Source organism: Melanaphis sacchari, unplaced genomic scaffold (genome assembly GCF_002803265.2).
Source record: "Melanaphis sacchari strain LSU unplaced genomic scaffold, SCAv2.0 Contig77_pilon_pilon, whole genome shotgun sequence".
NCBI lineage: Eukaryota > Metazoa > Arthropoda > Insecta > Hemiptera > Aphididae > Melanaphis > Melanaphis sacchari.
This window is the reverse complement of record NW_020271547.1, coordinates 636,808-648,381: the sequence shown is the minus strand read 5'-3', so window position 1 is coordinate 648,381 and position 11,574 is coordinate 636,808. Positions and strand designations below refer to the sequence as shown.

The 11,574-nt window shown below is 22.6% G+C and overlaps 2 protein-coding genes across 7 annotated transcripts; one reads left to right on the top strand and one right to left on the bottom strand.

Moving 5' to 3' along the window:
• Nucleotides 1–2,422: 2,422 nt before the first annotated feature.
• LOC112601338 lies at nucleotides 2,423–4,607 on the bottom strand. 6 transcript variants are annotated; one of them, XM_025348907.1, is made up of 6 exons: nucleotides 4,535–4,607; nucleotides 4,024–4,458; nucleotides 3,671–3,775; nucleotides 3,301–3,601; nucleotides 3,158–3,219; nucleotides 2,423–3,098 (listed from the first exon to the last, which is right to left on the bottom strand). In XM_025348907.1, exons 2-6 carry the CDS (start codon nucleotides 4,216–4,218, stop codon nucleotides 2,571–2,573), a joined length of 1,191 nt encoding a protein of 396 aa, XP_025204692.1. In that variant the 5' UTR covers nucleotides 4,219–4,458; nucleotides 4,535–4,607; the 3' UTR covers nucleotides 2,423–2,570. The 6 variants fall into 6 exon arrangements, with proteins under 6 accessions (XP_025204692.1, XP_025204693.1, XP_025204694.1 ...); XM_025348908.1 differs by having other exon boundaries at nucleotides 4,024–4,260; nucleotides 4,332–4,605; XM_025348909.1 differs by having other exon boundaries at nucleotides 4,024–4,257; nucleotides 4,332–4,605.
• Nucleotides 4,608–5,460: 853 nt separating this feature from the next.
• Nucleotides 5,461–9,906, top strand: LOC112601347. Its single transcript, XM_025348925.1, has 9 exons — nucleotides 5,461–5,584; nucleotides 5,822–6,085; nucleotides 6,425–6,567; nucleotides 6,625–6,877; nucleotides 6,970–7,107; nucleotides 7,544–7,675; nucleotides 7,740–7,875; nucleotides 7,932–8,080; nucleotides 9,599–9,906. The coding sequence occupies exons 1-9, from the start codon at nucleotides 5,464–5,466 to the stop codon at nucleotides 9,793–9,795; spliced, it is 1,533 nt and encodes a 510-aa protein (XP_025204710.1). The 5' UTR covers nucleotides 5,461–5,463; the 3' UTR covers nucleotides 9,796–9,906.
• The last annotated feature ends 1,668 nt before the right edge of the window (nucleotides 9,907–11,574 follow it).

Genomic DNA, 11,574 nt, shown 5'->3' with positions numbered 1-11,574 from the left:
TGATCCTCAAATTTAAATAGATTAAATAGACCTACAGCCTACAACTCTGAGAGAGCTGCCAAGCCCTCTAATATCAAAAAAATACAAATGTTCCAATCCAGATGCCTTTGGCAAATAACAAAAGCTTCATATTATGTCTCCAACGACACAATACACTAAGACTTATCCATCCAAACAGTTTTAAACACTGCCAAATCATTCTATAAAAAAATATCCACTGCAGTACACACAATCACAGAAATCCACTAATAGTTGAACTCTCTATTCTCACCATCCTTGGAGACCTCAGTAGGTGCCAAAAAAGAACATAGTGCCAAGACCTATTGGCTGACTAACTATTACTAAACCTCACCCCAAGTTCCAACTCTGGTTGGCTTCTTCGGTCACAACTAGTGTCTCTTTAAATACTTATTTGTAAATATTGTTAACTTCTATCATCACTTTTACTTATTGTAAAAATAATTCACAGATTGTACAATAAAAAATAAATTACAAAAAGAAAAAATCACTTGTCTTTATTGCAATTGTAAAATGGTAACTTATAATTAATTTTTTATTATATACATATTAAACAAATATTCATCTAGCTTCTTTATCTAAGTTTTAAAAACTAATGGAATTACAGTTAGTAATGCTTATTACATTATACTATGTAATTATGCCAGACTAAATTTTAACATATAACTTTTTTGAGTGAATATTTTTAAAATGTTTGTTATTGCTAATAAAATTGATTTTGATTTTCAAGTATTTACTCTTAACAATGTTGAGTAAAAATTATTTTTTAAATTATGTTAGTTTGAAAGAAATTTTAAATAATATATGTTGATATTAATGATATTTATTACTTGCAGAAAAAATTATCTGGAAATTTGATCAACGGATATTCATGAGTTTTAAATTAATAATGCCTAATATTGATTCTAAACCAAATATTTAAAATAATAAAATATAAAATTTCATCTAAATATTGAGTATTTATTTTATTAAAGTCCTTTAATTTCTTATGTGTCTGATTACTGAAACTCCACTAACAATCTAAATTGGTATTTATTTTAGTTCTGTGGCAAACTGAAAATTAGATCAATTCCTTAACAAAATATATAGGACAATAGAAGAGAAGTAGATTAGAATAATTATTTTAATTCTTCTAAGTTATAACTAGAGCAAGGAATTTCATGCATTTGCATATTTTTTCAGGCTTACTTTTTCATATGCAGAGTAAGTACACAATACATTCCACAACATTTGTGACTAAAATCTCAAAGTTTTTAGTGCATATTTTGGGTTTAAAGGACATATTTTTTAATTTTAAGAGCATATTTTTAGTTTTTAGTGCATATTTTGAAGGTTTTTTGAAAATCATGTTTCTCGGTGAATATTTTTCATTATTAAGGACACAAAGTATTATATTTTACTGTTTCTATATTCTCATAAAGACGAAAGAGACTCATTTTACCATAGTTGCGAAACTAGATTAGATTACAATAGTGATATCAAATTCAGTTAAAACTTATAGAGAGATGATATACAATTATTAAAATTAAATATGTAAAGAAAAAATATAATTTTTAGAGCTATACATTTTATTGTATTGATTTTTTTGAGGGCATATTTAACTGCATATTTTAAATTTTTTGATGCATAAATGCATATTTGATGATTTTTTAATGCATGAAAGTCCTTGCTCTAATTATAACGTATCTTACAAGCATTGACAGTGGATTTATTTTTATTTTTTCTAAAACAAACTCTGTAAAATATAAATTATACAGATTTTCAATTGTTTTTACCAAGTATAAAATGAGTCTAAAATTAAACTTCTATGGTTTGCAATATTAGCACTTAATCTTCATATGCCTCAGACTATCAACCGAATGTGATCAATTATTATTTCTTTTGATATCAAAAGTATTCTTTCAGACTAATAAAATAATATCATACTAAATATATTATTTTTTAACCATACAAGCTTTTAAATTAAGTTATATATTCTTCATTTCCTTTTTGTAAATAACTATTTTATATTATTCCCTTAATGTTTAGCTAATACTCAATTGTCAAAACTAATTGCTATACAAAGTATACAATAAACATAAAAAAAAAATACTATAACTAAATAGTTGTAATATTTTTATTTTCTGTTATCGATGGCAAACATATATAAACGAAAAAAATATAGTTTTTATGAATGAATAAATCTGTATTAGCCATTTTTAACACGCAAATTAAAAAAATATAAATTTAAGGTATACATCCTCGGATATAATATTAACTATGAACTAAATTTTAAAACCATGAGTGCAATAAACTTGGCTATAGAATATTTATACACATACACAAACATTGCATTCTATAAATAAAGATAATAAATAACAAAATATTCAATTTATTTAATATATCATTAAAAAACAAACACTAGTTAATTAGGTACTTTTTGTAGTAAATGGTAAATGTAACAAAAATTGGTCCATCACTATTATATTTTATATTTAGTTAAAAAGTATTAAAATACTAAAATTAGTAAAAACAATAATTTTCTCTTATTTCATAGTATAATCAAGGAGTTTTTAACTCTCTTCATCATCAGACCACCATATATCTGAATTTTCCATTGAAGTATTTATAGTTTTTACGTTGGTTTTTGATTTTAATTTTATTGTAGGTGTTTCTAATATTTTATGGGTTAAAGTTGACTTGTTATTCTGCTGAGAACCAGTGTCTTTCAATTTAGACATTTTCATCATAGTAAAATCGTTACATTGTTTTATTTCTGGCATAGAGCAATTATAATTATTAGAAGTTAATGATTGTAAAGAAGAGCTGCTTTTACTCATCAAAGAACAATTCGAAGAGTAAACTTTTTGTTTTGCTATTGGAGTAGTACAATTAATATCTAATTTTTGAATTTCTAATTCTGGGTCATCACTAAAACAGATATTTTCTGAGTAGTTAGAGTTTGAGGAAATTTCATTTGCAGAATTATATGACAGATTTGTATTTGAATCATTAAGAACACTTAAGTCACAGCAACTTGAAATTAGATTATTCTCTAAAAATACCATATTACTTGGTTCCCTTGGTATAAAAATATTTCTCTAAAGAAACAAAAACAATTAATTAGAATTCGCAAATTAATATAAAGATTTGAACTTACCAAATATTTTAATTCTATTGGATTGAAAATTGAACATTGATACTTTTTGTACTGGGGAATGTCTAAACAAAGCATATATTTTTTTAATGTTGAGTATAGTTAATATTTTATAAGTGTATAAAATATAAATATTATTTAATTACCTTCAAAAATTTTTTTTGTATGGAAATTTTTCAATACTTTTTTTAATGGTGTATACAAATTATTAACTTTAAGGTTTACGAATAATTCACCTGAATAAATATTATTTTCAAAAGATTTAGGAATAAAACTGAAACTCAAATCACCATATTGATTTTTCTTTATCAATATTGTAATTGCAGCTTTTAAATCATCATCATCTAAACAAAGATCTATATTAATGTAATAGGTTGGAACTATAAGCTGCAACAATTTGGGTGGACATGTTCTCAATTCAAACTTATTGTCTTTGTCAGTGAATCTCTAAATACCAATTTTAAACATATAAAATCAATATAACAACAATTATTTAATGAACAATGAATACAATACCTGAGAGTCGATTAAATAAATTTCAGGATATAAATTATTATGATCATGACATTTTGATATAATACCGCGTGCCCATAGGTTTTTATTAACTTGAGCAATTACTACCTGTAAATTAAAAAAAAATATGTATTTAAATATTATGTTTTGTTAAAATATTAAAACTATTATATTACTAAAACATTAAATAATATTGTAATTTATTTTAACATAGCACATTTTTTGTCACACATTTACTTTTTATGAATTTTAAAAATTTACTCTCCTCTAAATAGTGGACAAAATTTCAGTGGTTGAATGACTACTATTCAGAGATTTCACAGTAATATATTTATTAGCAGTAAATAATTACTAACCTTTCCAATTTCAATAATAGGATAGTCAAATTTTTCAAACCACTCACTACAATTGTGAAAATTTAAAAGTCGTTTATAATAGTCTTGAAAATATCTTGTTGAACTATTAGTAAATTTTTCAACAACAATAAATAATCCTAAGTCTTTGTTAACTTGACTAATTATATTTATATCATACATAGTGTTTAATTCCATTTCAGTGATTACTATTCTCAAAACTATAGAAACTGCAGTCTACTATAAACAAAATGACGAGTCACGAGATGTATACTTTTGAATTCTAGAACTGTGAATTTGATAGGCGATACCGATTTGCTCACTTTCTGCACTTCTGAAGATTCTACTGTTTTTGGTAGTTTTAAGTTTTGCTTAAAGATTAAATAGACAATACAATTTTTATTTGATAGTTTGATTCAATAATCGCTTTGGTACATACTACATAAAAAAAGGAAATATGGTCAATATTTAAATCATGATTCAAGATAGGTACATGTAATGAATAAAGATATACATTATACAAAATATTTTAGAATGTGGGACGTATCTATTAAAAATGAACTACAGTCACTACTCGCTAGTCACCAGTTGGGTGAATGAAAATTGAAAACTGATGTGGCCGGTGCCGGGCGATCGTTGATGCGAACGCTCCCGGTGGTGAATTTCTATAATGGCTTCCCAAAATATTAAATAATGAAAAAAAACGGGCGTTTTTTGAATTGTGAATATATTTACATGGTACAAAATAACATATTGTATATGTTTCAGATTAAGGACGCTTTCCATTCATCCAACTATAAATTTATTATGTGGGCATTGTACGCTAAATCCAAGACAACATGGTTCAATTCTCGAAACCATAACTATAGATAATATCTACAGCTTTTTTCCGAAACCCATAAACCTATTCGCGTATCACGAAGTTACTGATAACATTCTTATCTAAAATTGTAATGAGTTTTTTGTTTGAGATTAATCATTTCATATTTTGATTTTTATTTTTTATACTTAATACTTACTACTCATAGTTATATTACATGTTATTACACCCTGGCCATGGTATTTATTCATAGAGAATGCATTAACAAAATTAATTACTTAAAGATCGTATAACGGTTAATTTTTGAACGTAGTATTTAGTTTTAAAATAATTATATTTGTAATAATGTTTTCTTAAAATAATATTTTGTTCCATTTATGGCGATTCTATTGATTTAATGATATTAAATTAAAAATAATTTAAAAAATCTATTAAAAGTATTGTGTTTGTGTTTTTATTGAGATACACAGAATGTATTGATGTAATAAAAAAAACTAGAAAATCGAGTTAGTGAATCAATAATTTAAGATTCGTGAAAATCAAAATCAAAAACTTAATCTAAGTAAAAATTATCAATATTAAAAAGTTATATAAATGTATATATATTTTTTTAGAATTGTAAAATGGAAAAAATTATTCTTTTTGAGTCTTTTAATATCAGTAAAATAAACAAACAAATAAATGAAAAAGATTATAACAACATCATGGATTTATTGAATGAATTATCTGAACTTGATCCAAAATGTAAGTATATATCATTAATATTTAATGTATTATTTTTTTTCCAAATTCTGAAAATAATTCAAGTAATTCTTATCTGTTTTGTGAATGATGGGTATTTGTTCTGTATTAATCAATTATTTTATTACCGAATTCTTAATTTGTTACAAGTATTACATGTATAAACATAAGCTATGATTCTGAAAACATTAATATTAAATGAATTTAATAATTAAACATAAATATAATAATTATTTTTAGGTTTGTCAGAAGATGATTATAAACAATTAATTAAATATTTGCCTTTATCACCTACTCATAACAATCAAGTTTTAACTGCTGGATGTAATGTAATTGCTTCATTATGCTCAGTTGACTTAGCAAGACATTATTTTGGAGAAAAAATAACCGTGTCTACTGTGAACATATTAAAGTCACTTATAAGTCGTATTAATAAAGATAAGTGTATTCAAGAATGTTTGCTTCAGACATGTCGTGCAATTGGGAATCTTTGTTATTACCATGGTAAATAATAACATTCATTTCAGTTATAGAAAATTAAGTTAGATAAAGTACAAAAAACAAAAAATGTAGTCATTTATAAAATAATTAACAATAATAAATTACTTATTGCAGTATATATTCTTAAAATTAAACACTAAATACTACAACAAATTAAGATAGAAATTTATTTTAATCTGTAGTTGCTACCAATTTATAATTAATATTAAAAAATGTATTGTACATATGATTTTGAATTAAAACAAATTTGTCTGTTAATTATAACCAAAGGTAGAATAAAAATTGAATTTGAATAAAGCGCTTACCAATAAATGTATTATCTTTGTTTCAAATAATTTTTAGAAGAAAATACTAAGTGTGCATTAAAGGAAGGATGTCTTTTAATTACGATGGAACTTTTGAAAACAAAGATTAATGAAAACATTCAACCTGTCATCATCGGATTATTATTAAATTTAACTCATCTGGATGACTATAATTATAAGGTTTGTATTATTAGTATATTAATAAATAAGAAAAATATTGTAATTTTTTTTTTACAGTTTCCGGATAATATGATTGAAGAATTAAATTTGTATGGAATTCAATACATGGAATATAAGAATAATAACTATAGATTTTATATAAACTTGGTATCAGTAATGATTAATATTGTTAGAAAGTCCTCAAGTAACACTAAAATAACAGATTATGAAAAATGTTATTTTATTGATCGTTTATTAAAGACATATAATATGCACATCAATATTACTTCCATTTGTATTAAATTCATTAAACAAGTGTCTAAGACTTATAGTAAATGCATAACATATATAACTTCAATTAACATATATTATTTATTTAAAAAAAAAAGTAATTATATTAAATAAAAATAAAAATATTTTTAGATGTTTATAACTGGATATTAAAAGAAAAACATAAAACATTAATAGAAGTATTAGATAAATATGAAGAAAATCAAGAAGAAGATCCAAAACGTATTGTTAAAAAAATATGTGATATCATAATTTTACTTTCCAATGATGGTATGGTTTACGTAATGAATCTTAAATTATGATATAAATATATTAATATGTTGTTTCTATGATCTTGGCTTGTATCTTATTACATTTGAATTAATCAACATCACTCAACATTTGATAAAATTAAGTTTGATTGTAAGCCAAATTGTCAAATGTCAATAACCATAGACAAAAAAAGTTAAATAATTAATTAACTAATTATTATAGTACTATTATTTTTATTTAAGTTAAAAAAAATGTTTATGGTAGATAATTTAAATTTAATTTTATACATTTTGATCAATTATATTTTTTATCATGCTTTAAATTTACCTAATAATATTTTTGAAATGGTATGGTTACTGTTGTACAATAAATGTCTTGTAAATTATATTTTCACTTCTTATAAATTCTCTCTCATTGATTTAAATTATAATGGTTGTTTTTTTCTTTTTTTTAGATGGTTCGATGGAAAAAAATAAACAACTTGATGTTTTATATTTAGTAGAATGGCTACTTAAAAAACTAAATTCTAATAATTTATATTTGAAGTTGTCAGCTGTAAGGTCATTGGGAAACTTTAGTAGATTTAGTAAGAGAATATTAATTTTTGTAAAAATTATATTATTATTTAATATTAAATTGTGCTATTTTAGAATATGAACCAGTTCATACTACCATAAGTCCTGCCAACATTATAATGAAACATATAACATGGTTTATAAATAATTTAGACAAATCAATCAAAGATAAAAATTCATTGATGGAAGTATCTATACTTTGTTTGTTTAAGTGAGTCTTAAAAATATTTAATTTATTTCAATTTTGTTATTTATTTAATTTTTTAGAAATCTTTTGTATGTTACAAATTTTGAATCTGTGTGTGAGAATGATATAGATAAATTGATCAAAACCACTATTGATGTTTTAAATCACACTACATTTAATCCAATAGTAATGAAAGGCTTGGATGTTATAAGATATATCATAAAAAAAGGTAAACACATAATTCAGTAAATAAGTGAACTATACTTTATATTATATATGTATGTATACGTTTATAAATATAAAATCAAAGTTAATTTTCTTTTATTAACTTGTTATTAGTATCACTATGTAATGTTCCATTATTGTTATTAAGTAAGAGTCCCATTTATCATACTGTTTTTAATTTTTATTAATTAACTACTTAATAACTTCAAACTTTTGAACTAATATCTAAATATTTAATTTTCAAGGTCTTACAAAAATAATTTAATAATTTTTTTTAATATAGTATACATTTAAGGCAATTAAAATTAAAATCCCCATTTAAAAATTATTTTATTTAGATTTTTATTTTTTATTTCTTGTTTTACATAAACTATTTTTATTGTATATAGTATATGTTATAATGTTATTTATTTTTGCTCGAATAGTTTTACATGTATTGCTTATTGTTAAAACATATGTATACATGAATTAATGATCACCTTAAGAAACTAATAACTACTAACATGTTGATTAAATTAAAAAAAAATATATAGATAACAATTTTAATTTTTTTAATTTAATTTAAAAAAATATATTATTATCTATACATATATTCAATACATTAAGTAATTATTTTTTCTTGGAAGAAAATTTTTATTTATACAATTAAATTTGGAAACATGTTGATTTAAAGTATAAATAGCCCTGATAAATTCTGTTATGTTTCAGTGTTTTTCTTAAATATCTAATTTGTCATATTAGGTACCTATGCTACTATGAAATGTGTATGATAATTTACTAGTATAAGCCTAATTGCAACAATTATATTATAAATTTACTCTAGACATATATAAAAAAAAAGTATATTTCATATTGCAATTTCAAAATTTGCTTATTGCATAATCTAATAAATATTGCTGGCTAGTTTTTGTTTAATTATATATATATATTTTTTTTTTTAAATAAAAATGTATAACTAAGTGTTGACATTTATAGAGATTAATGGAAGATTGTTAAGAAAGGGATTTTAATAAGTTTATTTAAATATTAATGGGTACCTATATTTTAAATTTTTGAAGACTTTTATTAACATTGTAATAATAACTTCAGGGTTATAATATAATCATGAACAATTATTATCTTATGTATTGGTATAGAATTTAACGAAAAAAATTTAGAGTAGATTAAAAGCTATATTCTCAAATTACAGTTATCAAGTCAATTAATTTAGTTAATAATTCTATAAAGTATCTATCATATATAACATATATTCTGTAATGTTCAACATTAATTTATTTTTTTTTACAATTTAAATTTAAATTTCACTATTATTAATAGTACTTAATAAATAATTAATAATATTAAACAGATCTATTATAGTACAGTCAGTACAATAATGCATACTAGCAAGTATATTATTAGTCTATGCCAGCAAGCCATTTGATTAATTGTAATAATTATTACTTCTAAGTCCTGAATTGCTATATTATAATTATATTTAATTTTAGAGAACTTTGCTTTATTGTATTTCTATTTTTTGTAGGTGGCATTAGTCAAAAACAGCTTGTTCTGTACAAAAATTCAACCTTTATTAAATTACTGACTTCACATTGTAATAGTGTTGATGAAGACATTCAAATATTAGCCAAAAAATTACTTTATTCAATTAATGAGGATATAAATGAATCTGAAATTGTTGGATCGATATCTGTGGAAGACAATATACAAATTAAAGACTAACTTTGAAAATAATTTAATATATAATAATAGTAAACCAAATTAAATAAATTAAAAACATTTGTTACTAGTTTTGTATGTTACAAAGAGTTCTTATTAAACACCATTATTATACTTACCAATTAATTAATAATTTTATTTTATTTATTAAGTTAATTTACTTGTTGATAAAAGTATAACTATATTCAATCTAATAAATTTAATTAAATATTTTTGTTTTCATCTAAAATACAAGAATCTGTTGCACAATTCATCTCTTCTAAAATTTCAGATTTTAAAAACCTGTTAGGTACTTTTAATTAATTTATGTATACAGTGCCAATAAATAAATTGTATTTATATTCAAGGTTATATAAGTAACAGATTGATATTTATTTATTTATTTTTATATATACAGTGACAATTAAAAATTACGGGGATCACAATAATATAACCAAAATAATCCCTTAACAATTTTTATCACAAAATTTGGAAGACCTGTATTCACAAATGATTTATTTATCATGCAACACTCATTATTTTAAAATCTATTAACGTTTTTGAATGACAACATACATTTTTATTTCCATATTCCGAAGCAGAATATTTTGATACATATAAAATGAAATTTAGATGAGTAGTTCATGATTTAAATATTAAAAATTTTATGAGTGGAGAGTAAAGATATAAAGATAACCTACAAAATGTTGATCTACTACTTTGTTTATTTAAACTTAAAATACTATTTTAGATATTGATGTTTATATATGTTTTTGTCTAATCAGTGAAGTCATAAAATTATCTAATAATTTGTTTATTTCTTACTTGAGAAGATCTTTGTTAAAAATTATTTCACCTCTAATTTAGAATCTATTAAGTATTTAACAATCTAGCATCATGTTCAGGTATATATAAATGTATCATGCATGTGTAATTTTGATATACAAGTATAGAATCAGGTGACCATTAAACGGATGATGCCTTGATGATGATATCATTAGAACCTTACTGCCAGCAGAAATACCGGGGTTTGTTTAAGTAATAATTATTTCGTGTATTTCCTATTCAATAAACAATGTGATAAATGATAATTCAAAATATATATTGTTAAAGATATTTAAAATTTGAATCGCTACCTCAGTGCATCACTGTCTCTAAATATTGGTTGGTTTTTGACTTATTCTATGTAGTGTCTGTTCAAATTATAAACATATCACTTGTATGCAATAATCGAACAAATTTTATTTATTCCATACTATTTCCAAACTTTAAAAAACAATATTAATGATGTGATCAACATTTGTTGACTACATATTTCACTCATTGGCATAATATAAAATTCATACTATTTATTATTTGAGAATATACTGTATATTTGGAATCATTTTTCTATATCTATAAATATACATATATTTTTTTAACTCATTTATTTTATATTCAATTTTTTTAATGATTTCTCATGATGTATATTACAAGTTAGGATTGACAATATTTAAGAAGTGGTATCAAAAGATTAGTTGATTTTTTTATACTTCAGAAACTATAATATTTAGGTGTAGATAACTTTTTAATTAAAAACCTAATATTGTTATTTAATTTGCTAGGTAACAGGTTGTTATATTTTATATTAAAACAAACATTCAATTAAAACTTTAATTCATTCACCACATTTCTCTATTAACATATAAAGGCATAGATATCCACTAAAAAAATATTATGTATAAGAGTTTTCAATTTGCAAGTATTTTAACCAATTTTTTAAACATTTACATTAAGTTAAATACTCAATAAACCATAGAAGTA

Excerpts from the sequence above, each read along its gene's own strand:
- LOC112601347 (XM_025348925.1), top strand. The coding sequence starts at position 5,464 with ATGGAAAAAATTATTCTTTTTGAGTCTTTTAATATCAGTAAAATAAAC. Across the intron at positions 5,585-5,821 it reads ATCTGAACTTGATCCAAAAT|GTTTGTCAGAAGATGATTAT; the intron begins GTAAGTATATAT and ends AATTATTTTTAG. Across the intron at positions 7,876-7,931 it reads TCTATACTTTGTTTGTTTAA|AAATCTTTTGTATGTTACAA; the intron begins GTGAGTCTTAAA and ends TTAATTTTTTAG.
- LOC112601338 (XM_025348907.1), bottom strand. The coding sequence starts at position 4,218 with ATGGAATTAAACACTATGTATGATATAAATATAATTAGTCAAGTTAAC. Across the intron at positions 3,776-4,023 it reads CTATTATTGAAATTGGAAAG|GTAGTAATTGCTCAAGTTAA; the intron begins GTTAGTAATTAT and ends TTTAATTTACAG. Across the intron at positions 3,220-3,300 it reads TACAAAAAAAATTTTTGAAG|ACATTCCCCAGTACAAAAAG; the intron begins GTAATTAAATAA and ends TGCTTTGTTTAG.